Raw genomic sequence first — 21,566 nt, forward strand, 5'->3', positions numbered from 1 at the left:
AGAAGATCTACATCCGAAATTTGAAACAGAAACTTACTATCTCATACTTTAGCATGGAGATGGTACAGACAGGACCTGCCTATGTCCTTTCCTCTGAATTGTGACCTTAAAAACTTTTGGTCAGTCACTAGACATCAGCCAGCCATATAAGGTGAGATTCAGTGGCTAAATCTGTGGTTTCTCTGATGAAATTTAGATTTCTGCAATAATCAATGTAATTTCTCTGCTGTCAGTTAGGACTTTGTTTCGGGGAGGAGTTGGCAGATGCGTATGACTAATAGTAACCCTCCAAAAAAGGCTGTATCACGCTTTCTGTTGTGTATGGTCCCATGAGCAATCTGAGCCACAGCCTCCTTAGTCCCATTTTCTGAAATGTCAATGTTCAGAATGTTACGTGAAGATAGATATAAATATCAAAGGTAAAATTTCATAGAGGGTAAGCACCACTGCAGAAGAAAATCCCCGAATCTTGACACATTAAAATGATGGTGAGAATTCTTTTAAGAAGGCTATTTCTCATAACATGGAAGAGACATCTGTGTTGTACATTGCTGCTACAAAATGAAAACCTTGAAGAGTGGGAAAATTACCTTCAGTTATTCCTGACAGAGGTAGCTAGAAGGTTTCTCCTCTTGTGAGATCCATCTGAATGTAGTGCAGCTGCACTGATTTCTGTTCAGAACCTAAGCCGATGCATTTGAGAATGAGTTTACTCATACAGCTGCAGGGATGATTCTGCTAGCTACAGCCTTACTTGAGATTACGCCACTTTTAAGTGCAAGCAGGAGTTTTTGTGTATCTTTTTCTTTCCTTCTTCAGACTTGTATTCATATATGTGTCTGTATCTCACATGCCAGTGGAAATCAGGAAAGGAAATTAATTTGTATGAATGGACTTCATGAATTTCATGGTATACCAGTAATGAAACTCTGGTTTGTGGAATGAGCAATGATAGGACTTTTCCAAAATATTCTAATCCTTTGCTATGATTAGTGGCATAAAATGAACCATTCTTTCCTATGTGTCTAAAGTCCAAGTTCTGCTACATGTAGCTATGTGATATTCTTTCCAGTCTCGTGTCAGTAAATAATTGTAATACTGCTCCTTAGTCTGTGTCTGACCTTCACTGTACTTGCCTTTTCCTGAACAAAAGCTGAGAATCATGACAGATTGATCTCCTTCTGTGATCTCATCTAATCTAGTGTGAAGGGAAAGTTCATTAATCCTACTCCCAAATTCTGTAACAAATTTACCATAAATGTACTACTCTATAAGCATATGTATTATAGCACAGCCATAATGGTATTTAAAACTGGGTTAAGCAATACCTCGTATTTTATAACTTCTTGTACTTTTGCAGAAATACAAATTCACATTCTTTTTATAGTCAAGACTATTTTCTTGTAAAAAATTGTTTTTGACTGGTTTAGGTCTTAGAATTTTAGTCTACAATGTTGTCTACACTGTCTAAACTTGGCCACTTTGTATAATTCTATTTGGTATTACCCGAACATGAACCAAAGATGATTCGTGTTTTAAAGAACCTCTTTGGGGAATGGGAAGGACCAAATAGCTTAACATCATCTTGTTTTAACAATTAGTAATTGACAGCTGAGCTGCGTACTCAAGCTAAATAATAAAAGGGTTTTAGGGTTAGAGTAATGATTTGGAATTTAGAGAGAGAAAAATGACATTTCACTAAAAACCCTGCATGTGTTTTTCACTATTCTCTAAAAACAGGTGAGGGCTCTGGAACTGAACTGCACCAGCACGCATATGCATTAAAGCCAACACATTGAAGTAAACACCAGAAATGTCACTGTCTTCTTTGAGCAGTAGGAATCAGAAGCAAGTCTGCTGATGTCAGAAAAATTACATATGCTTTAAAATTTGTGCAAAGAGAAGAGAATAGATCCACCTGTGTTTTTTCAATATCAGTGTTAAAACATTTCAAATAATGCATAGGGGGTAATCAGCAAAATAAGGTATTTATTATGGTGGTCTTGCAGTGACTTGCAACAACAAGGCCTGGATTCAGTGACTGATCCTTTCTCGCGGACCCACCAAACCGATACCCCATGCTTTTGTGGGCTAACCTTGCATTATCTGCCTGTGTTTAATAGGGACTTGTTCCAAAGCCCATTGAAGTCTATAGAAATTCTTCTATTGTCTTCTGTGCTCTTTGGATCAGACTTCTATATGCATTCAGACAGAGAACTGATCACTTAATGCTCTTAAAGAAAACCTTTGTAAAAAAAAATCATATTCATGAAAATCTCTAATACTAGATGAAAATTTAAGGGCCCCAAAGTTAATGCTGGCAAAGTTATAGTTCCCAGAGCAACCATAAAAGATTTTATTACATTAATATGTAAAGGTTAACAGCAAATACAATAATCTGAAATACTATCTGTATTGTATATGTAGTGTGACTGACTTGCAAAGGTTTTAAGAACTCTCACTTAGCTCCTTCCGTTGCTTGTGGTGTGCTAATATTTAAAGAAGTGATTGGATGGATTCTGAGTTCTAGGCCAAAAGAAGCTCAAGGAGCCCTGCACTCTTATGCGCAGGAGAGTGGGTATGTACATTTGGGGTGAAAGCACCACTCCTGTTTCAGTCCTCATTCACACCAGGAGGAAGGAGAAAGTTCTCTCCTGGAGTAAATGGAGTTACCAAGCAGTTGTTGAACGTCAGTGTTTGGCAAATAATTTAAGAGTTCTCCCTAAGCCTTTGCAATGTTACTCTGGCCAGGAGTCGTGCATTTTCATCAGTGCATCTTAGCACAGGTATATAAAGTCAATTTGTTTCTTTTGGGGGATTTCTTGAGTTGCTATACCCATTCTTGGTGCCTGTATTAAGACTACATCATAGATTCTCTATGGAAAATGGGATCGTTTGTTTGTCTCTTAAGTAGGGGCCTTATGTATGTGCACAACAGCTTTCTATTGCAGCTATCCATAGATAGCCATGACAAAGAGAAAGCATGAAAGCGGCTCACTCCGAGCATTCATCTTTGCTTATCGGGCCCTCGGAGACATTAGCTAATCGAGGCGTGATACTCCGTACAATAGGACAAGTGCTGTAAAGCTACCTCTGTTATCCCAGTGAACACGAAGACTTATCATTCCCATGGCCATTTTGCAGGATTTGTTTTGTTCTGACAACAACGTCCACAGCCTCCACTACTATCAACCCTAACAATGAATCTGATGCTGGCTATGTGTGTTATCAACTCCCTAATAACTGTCTTTTTTTTTCTTCTTTTTTTTTTCTTTCCCACCCCATTTGTGAGAATTTGTCCCCTGGAACTCTTCTCTATCAGGCCCCTGCAGCTGCTGTTATTTTAGATATGGCAGGAAGTAGGTACCGGAAAACAGCAAGAGCTCACAGCACTCAGAAAAATCTAGAAATTCCTCTGATTTACCCAAGGCTCTGGCTCCAATCAAAGCCCTTTGCAAAACAAAAAGAAAGAAAGAAAGAAAGAAAGGCCCAAGCAGACAACTGTGTCTGGGCCGCGTATGTCAGAAATGAGAGTTTTAGCCATCACCTTCTGCAGGGTACTCCGGAGTTATTCGATACGGCTGTGTAAATCATGAAGTACTTGGCAGGGAACTGAGTTCCCCTTGCGCTCCGCTGCCGAGGTGGAGCTGACACGTGTGCAGTCTTGCGCCGGCAGCCCGCCGCTTGCCCGCACCTCCCCCAGCTGAGAAAACCCCCTCACCAGTCCCCGGGGATGTGCAGCTCAAAGAGCTCATCCATTTTGCCACTCTCCCCTCCCGTGGCCGGCGGACACGTGAAGCGGATCGCCTTACGGGCTCAGCCAGCGCACGCCCAGAAATGCTTTTAGCAGTGCTTAGAAAAACACGCTGGCTAAGGGGACTGATGGAAAGTCGCTAGAGCAAAAAAACTTACATCGCTATTATTATTAGTAGTAGTACTATTACTACTATTATTATTATAATTTTAAAGCTCAGATGGGATACTACTTAGTCCACTAAGCAAAGACTTTTCTAGCCATTTCGAATACCTTCACTTTTAAATCAGGCTAACTCTGGAAATGACTTCTAAAAGAAAAAAAGAAGAAATGAGGAAAGAAATACCTGAAACCTTTCGGTTCAGCAAGTGGTTTAGAGAGAAAAAGAAGAGCAGTCCCCCCACACACACGCACACACACATACACGGAAAAGATACTACCTTTAAAATGGACTTTAATAAAGAAATCTTCCTCTTTGACACAGCAGATAAGGAAGAAGATGTCCGCCCACAGACATCTTACACCATTAGCCATCTAGTTAACATCTGTAAATGTTTTAGGGAAAGAAATCACACTTTAAGACATTTCTTTTTTAATTACAGTCTCCAGATGAGATTTGTTAGAGCAGGGAAATGTATCCCATAGCGACTGATGTCAATAGCAAGCAGTCCCTAAAGCCAGCCAGGATTGGGAAAGCCATGCTGTTTGCTGCTCTTGGCACTGCTCCCTGCTTTCACAATGTCAAACTTAGAACCGCCTTTATATGCACTTTCCATTTTTTTTTCCACAGTAGCTGTTGCCAGCAAGCTGTAAACTACCGTATATCACTCAGATTTAAGAACCTAAACTTTAAAACAAATTAAACTCTTGTTGACATTGTAATAAAAATCAGAATTGAACTGAACAGCTCAGTAAAACTGCACTTCAATTATTTTATAGATTTAAGATTGTTTTCTAGGATTCCTAGACTCCCAATACAGCGAAGTTATTTCCTCTTGGCAGATGGCTGGAAAAAAAAATCATTGAATGGATAAAATTATGTGGCAGACACTAGGTCAAAGCCTAAAGGGAGGAAATGGTGTCTCCCCAGCACCTGTAAATATTTGCTCTGTGTCTTGACCAGAAGAGCCTTTCATCTGTACTTTGAAAAAAAAAATGAAGGTATTTATTTTGTGAGTTTTTAAGAAAATAGAATTTTCATCTGTCAAAACCAGGTTCTTAACTAGGTGTTTATGCGATTTTGAAAGAGAATGGCAAATACAGGCCTGACCCGCCCTTCAGAACCTTGTCCAAATGCAGGTAAATGCATGCAGCGCACTAATTCTCACAATCACTAGCCTTTACTTATCTTTCATCTCCCTACTTAGCAGTTAATGTTGGGTATTCTTTTTATAATTCTTTTTTTTTTTTCCCTATTCTGTAAAATGGAAACAGAGATTTCCATCTGATTAAATGCCAGGTTTCCATTCTTTATAATGTTTCCTCTCAAAACAGTTTGGAATGAAAGTATTTCAGAAATGTGTGTAGACGGAAGCTACTGGAGATAATCATTTGCTACATGTAACTGTGTTTTACAAAAGGTGTGGTACACTAGAAAAGCCCTGGAGTGGAGCAAACAACAATCAGCTCGCGCAGCCTTTCATCAAAACCTTTGTTGCCATTAACTTCTTTTCATTACATCAGTAAAATGTCCTTTGGGTCCTAACCTGAAAAGTGTTGCATTTCTAGAGAGGTCAGGGAGAGCTGAAAGGGCTCAGTACCTGGCTGGATCATACTCATACCTCCTGTTACTTTTGAAGATAAGGCCAAATTTTACCCATCTGCCTGCCCACAGCTGAGTCCTTGAGTCCCCGTGGTCTCACTGACCTCCCACTGGGGAGCAGGGAGCAATCTAGCCCTCTGGGGACTGTGAAATGTGGATTTCCCAAAGTTGCTGTGTAAGACTCCTTGTGTTAAACTGCTGATCTTTTGCCTGAACTGACTTAATATTCTGATATAAGCAGCCAGTTTTTTTCATGGTGGCATTAATCAATTTTTTTAAAGCTAGTCTTGAATTACTTTTAAAGCTCTTCCACTCATTTTGTTGCCTAAAGCATCTCTCCAAGTGCAGGCCAGATTCCTACCGAAGTTTTGATGTGCAGTCAAACCATATAACCCTGTTCATGGAAGTGCCTTGTCATTTCTCAGCTACCAAGATGTGAGGTTTCTAGAGTCCAAGTACTCACAAAGAGGCAGAAAAGAAGTTTGTTGTGCATTGCAAGTGGTTGTTTAGAAAGTGTAAGACAAACACATTGAATAAAGTTTCAGGTCCTCAAACGTGCTTGAAAAATGAATGTTCTACATCTGTGTTTCTCAAGTACCTCTTTCCTAGTTCTTCAGTGCCGGAAGTTGTGTGGCAGGTTTGCCAGTACTTCATTCTTGTGGCAGAAGAAATTCCCTCTCTAGTGGACAGCATTGAGCTCAGCCTAGTTTTTTGTGGAGCGTTAAGCTGCAAAGGGGAAGATTTCTTCCCTGGCAGCCAGTCTGCGATGCTCAGTGATTTTTCGCAGCCGTATCTGGTGTTGGTTCTGTTGACATTGCTTTGTCAGTCCAAACAAAGGAGCCACCGTGTAGGTTAATGCAGCATGTGGGAGAAGGGAGCAGAGGAAAAGATATTTTGCCATGTTTGCAGCTCTGCAGCAGTGGGACCATATCCAAATATGAGTGTTCTTCCAGCTGCTCTCATTTGAGCCTGCTTACTATAGGCAGTTTTAGCATCCAGGGAGTATTGGAGTTCAGCAACTGTCTGGACTCTCTGCTTTCCACAGCTGCATCTTCTGTGCCGGTGAGAGCACCTACATAATACTCAGCTAGCAGTTCTCCAGCCGTGGCTGAGGGTAGGCTGGGGCCGCCTCTGATCTCACTCACGTTGATAAGTGCCTAGTGTAGCTCCCCTCAAAGCAACCTTTGGAGAAACTCTCCTGGCACAACTGGAGAACAATGGATTTTTGTCAGGAAAAGGTTTTCACCTCGTTTAGTTAGTGTGGTAAAAATTTGATGCAAGAGTAGTGTTAAACCCCATCAGTGCCCTCTCCAAAGAGCTGTGATAGACAGAATATGTATTCCTCTGAGAAATGCAGTGTTCTTCACCAATTGATGCTACTGTGGTTAAAATAAAATCTTAGGGAATTATGTATAGCTCATGTTATGGTGGGGGCCACGTCACCATGCCACAAACAAATTTATCACATGACTCTGCCTGTTTGGGTTTCTTGCAGGCTATTTGTAACCACCAATGCAAATTCCTAGAATTAACCTCTAGTTCTGTGCCTATCACTGAAAAGAAGCAAACACACTCCTTGACGTAATGATTTTCCCCAGGTAGTGTGACATTTCCAGCCTAGCTTCCAGCAGGCTCACAGGTGCATTTTTTTCCCTCATCAGACACATCCTTTTCTTAAAAGCCTCATCAGCCCCATCCAACCTTTCTCTCCCACAGAGAAAGTCATCTCATGGCCATCACTTTCTCATCATGAGCACAAACATATGAGTTAGGGGTTAATGAACAGAGCTCAGCCTTCCCCACAGGCTAAGTCAGAATGTGGCACAGCACTGGTCATAAGGCATTGCACGCTTGCCTCCTAAAGCAAGCACACGGGCACATCATGTATAAGTGGCAGCATCCCAGTCTTATCCCTGCCTGGGTGTCCTCTGTGTTAAAAGGTAAGAATAATGACGTTAATCTTTTCTATTAAGCGCTCACTTTGAGGTTTGCTGATGAAAAGGGCTATGAAGAAAAGAGGTGGTGGTGGTGATGATGATGATTTGAACAGGGCAAATACAGGGTAGGATCTACTTCAAAAAACCCTCCTTGCTCGGAAACAGATCAGATACGTCCTGTTACCTGTTTCAGCCACTCTCCATGATACTCCAGGTCCTGAGGCCCAATAATACTGAGTCTATGAGACTTCACTGCTGATTCAGTAGAAGCAGAACAGGGTCTCTTACCCATTCTCTGCTGTGGAAAGAAAGGGACATTTGACAAACACTCATGTGTTACCCCAAGGTGCATTTTTCTTCTTTCCATTTATTATTTCTTTGTGGTATTTGCTATGCCTAGCAGCAAGTGAGCTAGTTTTTTATGAACAGTAGCGCAAGGTGGCTCCTTTTAGAGGATTCCAGATGATCACTGGGGGCCACACTGTTATTACATAAAGTCAACTAAAGAGCATACATGCACGTCCCGTTGATTTGATTTAGAACTAACTAAAGCTTCAGTAATGTGCAATTACAAGAAACTTAATGACCCCTTTATATCGAATGCAACTTCTGTGGCACCTAATATACTTTGATGAATTGTTCATTATGTGCAATGTTAGAAAAGCTTCTATAAAGTTTAATAATTGCATAATCAATATAGAAATTCAGTCTTATCTGGCTTTTTCTTTTTTTAACTCTGAAATCTGTAAGTCATAGAGATTATAGACCCTTTCTTGCTCCCCTCTTTCCTTCTGTACCCCCAGAATTTTTTTCTAAAGCTAATCTGTTGCTTTTCCTGCATATAGAGAAACTCCTTCCTACTGAATCCTAGAAATAAAAATCAATCTTTTTCTTATCCTTACTACCTTCAGCCATCTTTGTGGCACTGAAGTAGGAGATTTCTAGGTAACTGGTATAAACTAGACTGAAATACCTTGCTCTGTGCATAATCTAGATGTAAAATGGAAATAGTAGAGATTACAAGTTGATCCAGGCTTCCTGCTACCTCAGAAATGGTGAACTAGGTGCTATGAAGGCCAGCACCAGAGCTCTACATCACTGAGATCATTCTTAGGAGAAAGGTAAAGAAGATGCTGGCTTCAGTGTGGGTGAGTTTCACTTTTTAAGAGGTGTCAAAGAAAGTTGCAAGAAAGGGAAAATGGTCGAGCTCTGCTGTAGCCTTTAAGTGGATTTGTCACCATTGCTCTTTCTTTTCTTTCCCTTCCTTCCCCCTCAAAACTTAGGTTTCTTAGATAGATCTGACTCTGTACAGGATAGCGGGATAAGATGCAGATGGCTGGTCGCTGCTGCAGAGAGATGTTTCGTGTGCTCTGTTGCGTGCGTGTGAATGGGAGGCTCCCCTCAGCATCGTGCAAAGAAAGGCAGAGGAGGAGCAGCAGCCTCCCGCACGGTGCTCGGCAGCCTCAACCATGCTGCTCGTCCTCCGCCATTCGTTACTTGCGAGCTGTGGTAGCTCCCAGCTCTTGCAGTCGGCATCTGGGCTGTAACCCTGTTCTTATATCGGCGAGATGCTTTGCGAACCTCCTATTTCAAGTATTGTCCGCTCTACAATAGATTGCAAGTCGTGGGATGCAGCAAACCTCATGAGATGGAGTCAGGAATACATTAAAAACAAGAAGGAAAAAAAATAAAAAAGAAAGTTTCTCTTTGTTGCATTCAGGGTCTAATAGGTACAGCCAGAGAAGTCTGGAGGCTAAAAAACAGAGGCAAATACAGAGACCTCAGAATTGCTTTAAATTTGTTTCAATTTTGAATTCACTCTTGTCACGCTTCAGGGCATGATTCATGAGTTTTAAGTACCAGGGGTCAACAGTACTATTCTACTGTTTGGTGCTAAGCTGGAAAGTGACACTGATCAGCAGTTAGGATCAGTTCATATGACTGTATTTTGTACGGTACGGGCAACTTTCTGTTGTCTTTAGAAAAATAGCACATGTTCTTCCTTCCTTCCTTCTTCCTACCTCATTTCTACGCCACAGAGCTTCCAGCAGCACCAACCTCTGGCTTTGGCAGCACTAGGTAGCATTTGCATAGTTCTGCTGTTGCGTGGAAATTTTGTGTAAAGCATAGAAATATGTCTATTTTGTTTCCCTTACAGATGCTCTTAGGAACGTAAACACATAATTTTGGTTAAATTGTGGTTTATTTGTCTGTCCCCCAGCCCTGCCCTCACGCTTGCATGTATGCGTGTGTCAAATGTCTTGCATCGTGCTGGGACAAATCCTGCGGCGTTTGGCTAGACCAAATCCCAGCTGAAGTCCGGGGGAGTTTTGCCTGAGTGAGGGCTAGTGAAAATTGCCTGTTGACTCTTTGTTTGTCAGAGAAGTTAATCCATTTGAGCACTGTTGTCCTCAGATTTGCAGTAAAAGCAAGCTAAGGTTTCAACCCTGGTGCGTGGTGAATCACTGTGGCTCTGTTGCTTTCTGTGTTGGTTTGCAGCAGCCGGGATTAAGCCCTAAATGTCTGCAGAAAGAGAGACTCAGAACATTCTCAGGGTTTCACACAAGAGGGATAAAAGACACAAACCCGGGAGTTTTTGTGTGACAGGACGGGACTCATTTAGAGTGGGCACCTAGTCAAGAGTCGCAGTGAAATTGCTGCCACAGCACGCCGTCATCCCACTGCAGCGAGGAAGCTTCCCCTTAACTGTCCACAACCACCCACTGGGGGAGATTTTGCATTATTTGGAGTTACTGAGCTAAATAAGGCAAAGGGTATACCAGGCAGGAAACTTATTCCATTTTGATGGCTGTCATGTACAACAATACTAGGTGCCAAGCCTACACTCATATGGGAGGATCATGTTTTATTAAAACCTGCTACTTGTTGTCACTCACTTGCTCCACTGTCCTATTTGCTGTCTCCAAAAATAGCATGCCCTGTGGTGGTGGCTTATTATGATTAAACAGATAAAAATAAGTTTAAGGTTTAAACACATCCAGGACACCTGAGGTAATACAAGATCTGACTTCTTTATGGAACGTGTGAAGTTATATTTTCCATTGCTTCACAGGACTTGTTTTGTTTGGTTTTTAAATCAGTAAGGTTTAATATGATCTATAGTTTTGCATTACATGCTGGCACCTCAGGAATTTGTATCGCTACCTTCTGATTTTTTTTCTAGTTCATAGCATAGTACTAGCTTTGAAAACAGAATTCTCTAAAACAGCCCTATTTTTTTTCAGTGATCAAGTAATAATTCTGTATTGACTGTTAAAGCTTTTGTATGTCAGAGAGGATTGCTATCTATTAGCACTGGGGAAGTAGGTGCCCAGATAAAAACTATAGGATTTTACTCCTGTGATGGAGTTTATAGCAGGAGCTTCATTTGTTACCTGGCTGTCTGGGTTTCTATTTCACCATTTTTTTTCTTTAAATAAGATCTGTACTGAGGTAAGGGAAAGCATTTTTTCCTTCTGTGTTTCTGCTTCCTCTGAATTCATTTGTGACTTGAAGTTCCTCTTCAGACATGCATTTCATCTGAAATAAGGGCATATGAGAGCACAAGAGCCTGATGGAGCTCGATGTGACGTTGCTGGTGGAAAAATCCGAGGGCAGTAATTGTAGACAGCAAAGTGAATGTCATCCTGTGAAGCGTTGCCACAAGGTAGCGTGGAGCTGGTGTCAAACTCTTAAACTCCAAAGTTCTGTTTTAGTATCACTGTTCATATGTTAAATATGGAATATATTAAATAGTGACAGTGGGGTCAGTGTTGTACAAAAATGAAGAGGAAAACACAGTTGCCGCTCCAAGCTGCTTATAACCAGTGATCTATCGAAGACAATGGAAACTGAGAGCAGTGCGGCAGTGTCTGCCCTATGTAGGGAAGTATGTGGAGAGATCCCTGACCTGGAAGGCACTCTTGTTGTACCAGTGTAAGGCTTGACCTGAGCTAAGGAATTCTGTTGAAAGGCAAAAACAATTGGCAAAACTGAGGCAGTTTTGATTTCAGGAGGAGTGCTCTTCTCTGAAGATTGCTTAAATGTGCCATGTAGCTGAACAGTTCGATCAGAGGCAGGCTGTGGAGCTCAAACACCATAAGTGCGTTGGTTTTATAGTAATACCCATTTGAAAGGTGAAGTACCTTCTCGGTATGCAGCAGAATCCATGCATAATTTCATACAGACTTTTTACCCATGCGGGTTGAAAGATGCAGCTGGTGATTTATTTTTATTTTCCATGATACATATACCAGGCAAAGCAGATCACTTCTGTACTGTCGCAGTCAAAGAGCGTTATAGCATCTGAACCTCCTGCTTCAGTTGTGTCCCACCCAGGAGATGATGGTCCCTAGGGTTCAGAGATGGACTGAAAGTAACGAGCAGAGGTTGATTACCAAGTTGTGACCAAAGCTTGGTGTGAGCCTGAAGGTGTAGATGTCTCGAGCCATGCTGTGTGGCCCTTCCTCTCAATAAGGGAACCGTAGACTGGCCCGGAGGATGAATGCCTTCATAGCACTGAACGGACGCCATCTCATCGCATGTGGGAACATGAAGACATACCTCGAATCACAAGGCATTTGATCTGCACAAAAGCTTTCAGTGCTGTCTTGCTTTAACTGTATCATACTCCTTAAAAAAGATTGACATAGAGAACAGTAAAACTCTGCTGATCAATGTAAGCCCTCAAGCGTTTCCTCTGTAAACCTCCGTTAGACTTCCTCTTAGAATTACCTCACGGCTTTTCAGTGACTCTTGCACAGCGTTAGCAGTGTGGGCAGGAAGGCAGATGCAGGGTGGTGGTGCAGATGGCTTGAAGCAGGGCCCATGACTTAGTATGTGCACTTCTGTACATTGCCATAATGCTTTGGGAGCATAGAGAATCTATTTGTGTCTTAACGTAGGACAGTACTGATAATACTATGGTCTTTGTCTCCTTTTGTGACAAAACACACAAAAGATGACCCCAGAAACTCCATTTAGTTTCTCATATCACAGCGCAATCACTTATTTATATAGTGTACTTGTGCAGATGGTTTTATTGAAAAATTGCTTCTTGCTCAGTGTAGAAAAAATACTCAAGTACTTATTTATTTACTTATTTTGATTGCAAGTGAGGTTTGCAATCAGAAAGGAATGCAACAGTAAATATAAACCACAACTCCGTTACTCATTCTCATTATACAAACCTCTCTGGGCTGGTGCTGAAGTAGCTTGAAGTCAATGGAAAGACAGTCAGTGACTTCCACGGCCTTTGGGGTATGATGTGAGAAGAGACTGCAGCTTAAACTGGCCAGAAGCTGCACCCCTTATGAGAAAAGGAGGGAGAGCTAATGGGTGAAATTCAAAGGTCTGTATTAGTGTCAGACTGTCTCTTCCACAAACCTCTTTCAAGATTAATTAAAAGGTGAGCTATTTTTTCATGTTAATAGGTTCTGAGAGAACAACATAGTTAATACAGCACCTGCTTCTTGCCTAAAACAGGCTAAATCTCCCTGCCAAGACAAGAGCGGTAGGAAGCTCTGACTGGACCAGAAACAGCACTTTCAGGCCAGAGCCAGGAGAGGCTAGTCCCGTGGCATTTTCCTGTCAAATGCGAGAGAAGAACACTCTCTATTTGCCTCTTCGTAGCTGACTCACTGAGTGACATTTTGGTAGTAGATGTTTCCATGCAGGACTATGGTTCATGTCACAGGGCAGAAGCTAAAGAGTGCGGGCAGGGGGGTGTTCAAGAAGTTAACAAAGATGAGGCTACATCTCAAAACAGTAGACACAGCTCTTCACAGCTGTGCTTTCGATCACAGCTCTAGATTTGCCTTCTGTTTTTAGATTCTTTGGAACATTTGCCTTTAGTAGTACAAGGTAAAATATTGCAGTCAACGAAGGTCTCATCTTCATGTACCGAAGAGCTCACCAGTTACAGAAGTCCTCTACGTTTGCCTTTTTCCTACTTCTCACATCTCTGGCCTTGTCACTTCTTTGATGTGAGTGGGATCAATATCTGAGCTGAAAGGCAGAACTTTGTCCCAAAAGGAGAGCAATTTTATTAAAACAGGAGGCCATAATGTTATCACTATTCAAATTAGTAGTCAAATATAAAGAAAGCAGCAGTCAGCAGAAATTTAAGCTTTCAACAGTTAATAGAATCCATATGTAGCCCCCAGATTTTAAAAATATTCCATTTCCTATGAAGTTTGCATCCATATATGGAGTCTGCATTTGTTTAAATGTATCCGGTTGTCCTGTTTCAAGCAGGAACTCAAACTGTTGCATCAGTAAGACATTGATTTTGCTAATTAGTAAAACAAAAATTTCCATTGCAAGGGCATTTTAAAGAAAACTAAAATACAAGAAGAAAAAACTCCTTATTAAACTAAAATGTGGTGTAACAGCTCACCACATCCTGCTACCGTGGCATCTGCTGTTTAGCAAAGGAAAGGTTCCTCTTTCAGACGCCTTGACAGGTAGAGAGGTCACGTGTCACCTGCATTTCTCAGCATTATTATTTTTTTGACTTTCTGTCGGTGGAAAAGCTGAACATGACAACGGAAAGTATCAGTTGAGGGAAGGCACTGTGGGGAACTGTAGGTGTTAGCTATAAAAGCAACAATGGCCCCACTCCCCAAAGCCAACAGAAAAACAGATGGAAAAAATCTGATAACAGAAGTGCTGTAAATCATTGTACTCAGCTGTTTGATCTGCTAGGGGTGAACCTATTGCTTAAGGGAAGTGTTATGCCAATATATGCATTGAAAATTAAGCTATTCTAGATCTGCTGCTAAGTTGTATCTGGCATCTCTGCAAATCAAGTAATTCTCTGACTCATCTGTCCTGTCTGTAAAGTGGGTCTTTCTGAGTACTAAGGTTATGTTGTTTAAGAAATGAGTGGAAACCCTTTGCAACCTTTCTCTGAAAAATGTTACACTCATTCAAAATACAACTGCTCCTGGAATGTTACTACAAATTTGAATGGACATGTATCCAAGCAGCAGCTGAATCAAAGACCAACGTTTGCTTTAGAAATGAAATTCAAACCCAGGCCAAAATGCTGCTTGTACTGAATACTGCTGTTCTGTATAACACATACAATACTATTGTAGTAGCAGATTTGTAAGCAAAAACCGGAGCATTCATGACAGCAACTGGCTGACTCGCCTCAATTATATAACAAGTATTTTGTTAGAAAGGTGGAAACTAAGAGAAAAACATCAATTACTTTCTCTGTAGCAGCAGTATCTAGGGCCACTGGACAATTCTCAGAGAGGTCCAAGAGTACCGCACAGAGCCACAACGATACCAAGTGGAAGGGGTGTGATAGCTGGCAAAGGAGATGGTGAACAAGGAACAATAACTGTTTCACCCAATACAAGAAGGAAATTGCCAAGAAACAAGTTTGAAAGAAAAGGAAGCACTTTTTCACCCAGCACATCCTTAAACCCCGGTACCTATTGCTGCAGGAAATCTCAAAGGCCAGAACAGGTTCAGAAAGGTGTTAGACAACTTCATGGAAGGAACTTCATCAAAGTTCGCTAAAAACAAAGATCTGCTGTGGCTCATGAAGCCCTCCACCAGTCAGTCATAAGTTATGAGTGTACTGGAGAAAGCAGCACCGGAGGGGTGCCCTATTTTTACATTCTTTCCTGAAGAATTGGCTACTGGCTGTTGTGAGAGATGTGACCCTGGCACAGATAGACATACAGGATGTTTCAACAGAGCCCTACCCAAGTAATAGCTTTTTTGATTTGTTGGTGGGAAGGACGATTTTGGGTCAACCCTAAACAAAAATATTTTGTTTTCTTCCCCCCCCCCTAAAAAACAGAGGCTCAGACAACACATTTCATTGATCCAAAATAAATACTTCCTTTAACATGCAACAAAAATTGTAATGTTCTTTAGAGTCTGGGGGTACTATTACCCCTTATCTTAAAAGAGATACATTTTGCAGAAATCTGAAACAAAAAAAGTTGATGTTAAAGACCTTTCTTTTTCTAAGCCAAAACTATTTGAGAAATGTCATCTGTATTTTCATGTCTGACCCAAAACTGAACTTTCCCACCAACAGGTTTCCCTTCAAAATCAGTTCCTCAGCGCTGAAGGAAGAGTGGAGGGTCCTCACTGAAGTGCTAGAGTTGCGTAGCTGGAGGAGGCCAGGGGGATCTTTTTAGCTGGCCAGAGCAGACATCAGGCAGCACGCTCCACTTTGGCCCTGGCCTGCACCAGTCCGCTGTGTGATTTGGCTGTGTCCCCCAACCGCAGGGTATTCCCTTGCAGGCTCAGGTGCTCCGGCGGACCGCGAGGGAAAGCCCGTGCTCAGCACACTTCCCCTTTCATCTCCTCAGACAGATGCTACTTCTGAGCTCTCTCCGTGTCTGTAAGGCGATATCAGCAGCTACATGAGACAATGTACTGTTTCACTTCAGGCCTTCTGTTTGTACCCCTGTCCATTTTTGTCTTTTTTTTTTTTTTTCCGCTGCACTATTGGGACTTTTTGTGCCCTCAGAACTGTGGCAGATGAAGGGGGATGGATGAAGGTGAAATGAAGAGGCCTGCGGACAAGGCCTGTCCCTGAGCCGCACTGCCCATGGGTCACCACGGGTGAGATGCTGAACCTCCTTTTGGCTATTTTGGTCCCATTTGTTTATGAGATCCGGAGGCAGTGGGTGCACTATAAGGAAGTTTTGGGTATCTCTTGAGTACACGCTGACCTTGGGTAGTGACTGTTGCTAAGTATCTGTTAAATATTATGTGAGGACACTGGACCTGACTGCTTCCATCAAGATTGCAGAAGTCCACCTCTGTTGAGAAAGTAACATATAATAAAGGTGAACAAAATAGCTGAAGGTTGAATCCTTGTCCCATTGCAGTCAGTAACACCATTGCAAGTGATTTCAGTAGGACACAGCTTGGGTCTCGTCACTGTTGAACCTCCTTGCTGAGGGAGCGAGCGTTTCTGAAGGACCATGGCTGTCCCGTGGGCCGCTGCCAGGCGGGTGGGCTCCCAGCTGAAAGGAAAAGGCAGGTCATTGCTAGGGATAAGCGATGTTGCTAGTAGTACTTGAGTGATGAAGGATTCATCTGAAGGCACCTAATGTGGCTGAAAAAGGCAGTCTCTGAAGCTGTTCCTGAGGATGGATTTCGGGCTTTTAGGTCCTTATGCTACTGAGCTGCTTTTGAAATACTTTCGCTAAATGCTTCAGTAGGGGGAGGCTTAGGCTGGGGGAGGAGGGAATATTACTTCTGAAAGTTTTACTGAACAAATCAAGATAGAGTACTACAGGTATGCCATAGTGTTAGCCTGAGATTTGAGATACCTGAGTACTAATCCTGACTAAGATGGGGAGCTCCTCAGCTTTTCTACCTCCCTGTCTTCATGTGTGAAATACTGGTGATACTTATATTCCAACTTTACAGAGGTGCTGTGAAAAAATCATTATTTAATGCTTCTAAATGAGGTGTATACAAAGACTATTGAATGATATCTTAATTCTATTTGGTGTAATGGAAACCTATGGGGAAAGTTAACAGAAGTGTAACTCCAGCCCATGTGAGAATTTGTTTTCATTGCCACACTCGACACAAAGATATCACTGTGTGTTTGCTGCGTACCCAATGTTGCTTTGAGAAGTTTATCTAAGAAACTATCTTTACAAAAGCATCATGTAAAAATCATCCCACAGAAAAAAAAGTGCATTGTTTGCATTCAAGATAGAGATTCAGTTCAGAAAACTGTCCAAAGTCTTGTAGCATGTAAATGGGGTAGCATTTATTGCCACGTTAGGATGTACACGGGGTGTTCTTTGTCACGGAGCAGGACTTGCTGCTTGAATTTGTTTCCACTGTTTTGTAATATTAAAGATAAATTCCCCAACGCTCTCGAGAGATAACTGCTTTGTCTTCACATCTCGTTTCCATAGTGCTCTTAGTTTGCTGCCATAAATAGGTAATTACAAATACAAATGATATTTCCTTGCTGAAGTAAGGGCATGCATATCCATGGTATAAGTGGTTTCAGTGGCCAGGACCTGTGACACAAATCCTGACTGATTCATGTGCTGCAATTACAAAATGGGCAATAGGTCTACAGAGAGAGAGATAGGGAAAAAAAAGAAACCTAATTGCTTCAGGAAGTTGGTTTTAGACAGGCTTGGCCTTTTCCAGTAAACACGTGGAGTTATCTGCACGGCTGTGAACAGCAGCCCACAAGCAAAGGAAAACTCAGGCTTTTCCATGGCAGTTCCATGACGCGGGCACGTGTTTCGCACTCCCAGTAATGCTGGGGAAACTCAGCAGCAGTGATAGCCTTCCTGATGGCATTTTGTCTATCTTCATGTAAATCAGGTAGTGGCAGTTGCAGCAGGGAGGTGGGGTGGAAATAAAAGGGATGTTGTGTAGTTCACTGTAGATGGCCTTTGCCAGGTTCAGTCATTTCCTGTCCATCTGCCAAAAATCACAAGCTGATAAATGGACATAATTTGAGTGTGGGAAACTGTATTGCTTGATGATCTGCAGGGGAGGGGAAAAAGAATGAAAGAAGAATCATGAATAAAGAAAACAACACTTTATCAGTGGAGATGCAGTCTGACTGGCTGATGCTGAGATAACGGGCCTTGTTTATTCCTTTCTTCAACTCTTGCCAAGGGTTTTAGTTTGCCCCTCCCCTCCCGTCTGTCTTTATTGATAGGGGCTGCATGTCCATGTGTGTTGGTCAACATGAGAGGAGTATACATTTATGCATGTCACCAGCTACCAGGAACAGGCAAGCACACGGCAGTTTTGTTTCTTTTTCCTTCCTTTTTTTTCCAATCATCCCACAGTGGAAAAAATCAGCACGTGAAGTCCTATTCTATCTAGGCATTGCAGCTTCAAATACCCTGTTAAGCACCTGGCAGCTCGATGCCATTAGCATGTACCATGGCTGACATACTTTCCAAATGGCTCTTTCTCTGGAATGGGTAGTTTATTCAAAGACTTCCTGCGGTTCTTTACTTGAAGTCTGAGAGCCAGTTGTAGAGCACATGAAATGTTTTATCTGTAACTGGTTAAAATGTTAAATATGTTTGATGCAATCAAGGATCCAAGATGCTGCTGTTCTCATTTGGTTTTACACAGTATTTAGCATGTTAACAACCTTTGTTAATGCTGCTGTTTTGCACTGTGGCCAGCCTTTGCTAGCTCCTGAGCGGTGTTATGCTTAATGTTCAGAACCGTACTGAAACTCTGAAGAAACGGATGCAAGTTTTGGGGGGCTGCTTACTAAAGGGACAGGTCTGCAGCACTGTGATTCTAATCAGTTCCTTTTTTCTTGTGTTTTCTTTGCAGTAAATGAAATTATAAGGAATGACCTTTCCAGTACCAATGTCCATTCATAGCTTGCAATACTGCCCTGGTATGAAATCCTCACTTTTGACTTAGCTGGTGTGTCAGCTAGAGCACAGAGACACCGAATAAACTGAACACATTGCGTGGTACCACTCTAATCTTCCACCTTACTGAATGTTGAGAACTGAAGATTTACCTCTTGCTTACAAAGAAGTGGTTCTTCAGTGAATGAAATACCTTCTTTAAAGAAAATCATCTCAAGAGGGGGAAAAAAAAAAAAGGAGGGATAAAACTCCAAGATGGAGCATTTCATGGGACAAAACTAGGAAACTCAGCAAAATCTGATTGCTTCTTCCCAGTGCTGATCTTTTGGGCATGGCACCGCTGGAATACAGCCCTGGAAGTGCCTTATTTTACCAGGTTGTGGCATCAGGGCATTTTTAATAAGGTTTGAATTTGCTATCATTAAAAGTGCTGGTAGGTGCAGAAGCGATAGAGCTTGCTTTCTGGAGAGTGATATTTGGAAAACAAACATAAGACTGTGTAGCAAAGTGGGGAGAGAAATCCCTACTCCAGTAAGATGTGTTTCTGAATTCCAGAATTTTTTCAGCTTTTCCTCTGCTGTAATGTACAGCTTGTTGCCTTATTCTCAGTGCATTTCAAAAGCCTCTTGATTTGTCATCATCTCAGCTCTTTCTTTTTCATATTGTCTTTATTATGTGCTAATGAATCATAGGATTGTTAGTAGTAGCATGTTAAGATTTTGATTTTAATCTGGCTTCAGTCATAGCACAAGTGAGTTGAATAGCACAAAATAAAAAAGGTTGATGGACAAAAAAATTGAAATCTATCTGTTACATGATAGATGAATGTGTATGCATGTACATACATACTAGTATATATGCATATATTTATATATGACAAATAATATAGATGATTGCCTAGTGAGGGCACTGAATTTAGCAATAATTTCAATTTCTGAGAATGCATTTCAGATCCACAACAAATATTTCAGCTACTTTTTTTGAGGATTTGTTGCACCTAAAGCAGGTATGCATTTTCTTTCCTCATGCAGTTAAGCAAGCACTTTAGATAGGCAAGAAGGATGCATACAAGATGCACATTATTTACCAAATGGCAAAACATGAATTAAAGTAACTGTAAATACCATTATGGGAGAGTGTAAAATATTTGTTCAATTATAATATTATTATTCCGCAGAAGCCTTATAATTGTCTGCTACATGTATGAAAAAGGATATTACCAAAAACCACAAAGGTTTAATATGCAGCACTGTATACTGTGTTTTCAGATTAGCTGATGTTTCTGGAGCTACAGATAGGCATGTAGTGTAGCCTTTAACATTGTATTTTTTACAATCAACCGCTTACTATATAACTAGCAACAACCTATTATTTCATATAACCAAAAAAAAAAAAATAGCATGACTTAAATTAAAAATGTGTAACATTAATATTGTGCCTTAGAAGTCTATGCCCCCTTCTGGAAATACACCTGAACTACACCTCCGTGTTGAGGTAACGCATTAACCATAATGCAATGAAGATTGAACAGGTTTCACAAAAAAGTGAAATCCTCCTAAACGTTTTAAACCATTATTCTGTATAATTATGTCTTACTTTCTTTTTAAAAAAGCCATATTTGTCACATTTGCACATTACTGTGAAGACATGAGAATATAATATGGCTATATGTACATAATATGCTGTTATCAGTCCTAATAATAGTCTGTTGTTCCTCACCTGTTTAATCCTAGTTATTTACCCTGTATTTAGCATTGTAGAAGTTGCATGAAACATTTCTTATAGACTGCCATATGAAAAGTAAAAAGCTTGACAGATGTCAGCTTGACTTGTAGCTAGAAAATAGATCCAATAAAGCAAAACGTTTTGCTGGAAGATAGTCTTAGAGTGGTTCATTTTATGTTATCTTGACAAATCTTCCTTTGTCATATAAAATAAGCATTTTTACATTATATACATATATATAAATATATATCTCCATCTCTTCTATTTGAAGCTGTTTGCATCCTGCTGCATCCTGCTAATATAACCATCTTAGTAGGGAAGTAAAAGTCTCTTGTCAACAGACTTTTCTTTATTTCCCCCTGCATTTAAAGACATCGCTGCCAAGGAGATAAAATGATTTATGATAAAAATCTCTGATTTTACTCTCTTGGTATTTCAGAAATGTCAATAAAGTGTGAGTGGAGGAATCTCTGGTTATGCCAAAGCGTTTTCTATTCATATGCATAAATACCTTGGGTGAGGCTTTTACAGCATAGGACAGCACACACACAGACGCACCCTCCACCATATTTGCATTTCAGCAATAATTTTAGCAAGGTTTTCAACAGTACGGTTTGGATATGTTGCACCTCCTTCGTCCTTATTCTTGTTTTCATCTTGAAGCTATTTTGAAAAACAAACTGTTACTTTTAAGCCTGGATAATGGAAGATTATGCATCTCTTGTATATGTATTCATAAAATAAAAATGAAAGCAGAAACATTTCCCGTATGAGACTGCTATCTTGTTTTTGTATGTGTGTTATAGTTGTTCCTCTCAGTTTATGAAAATGGTTTTCATCAACCCTTTTTGAAAACAAAACAAAACCAAAAAGCCACAACGCTCTGAACTTAGTACCTAAAACATAACCATGTAGATAGGTCTTTTGCCATGGATGATTCTTACTACTAAAGAGAGTCCTCTGGATGAATTTTAAATAGTAAAATGAACTACCTTACTAATGGTAGAGCAAAGCAGTAGTATCTA

The 21,566-nt window shown here is 40.9% G+C and overlaps 1 protein-coding gene across 3 annotated transcripts in view; it reads left to right on the top strand.

Moving 5' to 3' along the window:
* Nucleotides 1-21,311, top strand: part of NFATC1 (nuclear factor of activated T cells 1) — a 119,832-nt gene extending 98,521 nt beyond the window's left edge. For all 3 annotated transcript variants that reach the window (XM_064506910.1, XM_064506911.1, XM_026115670.2), the window contains exon 10: nt 18,773-21,311. In XM_064506910.1, the coding sequence (XP_064362980.1) occupies nt 18,773-18,822 (50 nt within the window). In that variant the 3' untranslated portion in view covers nt 18,823-21,311. The remainder of the gene's footprint in view (nt 1-18,772) is intronic.
* The last annotated feature ends 255 nt before the right edge of the window (nt 21,312-21,566 follow it).

Source organism: Dromaius novaehollandiae, chromosome 2 (assembly GCF_036370855.1).
Source record: "Dromaius novaehollandiae isolate bDroNov1 chromosome 2, bDroNov1.hap1, whole genome shotgun sequence".
NCBI classification, from domain to species: Eukaryota; Metazoa; Chordata; class Aves; order Casuariiformes; family Dromaiidae; genus Dromaius; species Dromaius novaehollandiae.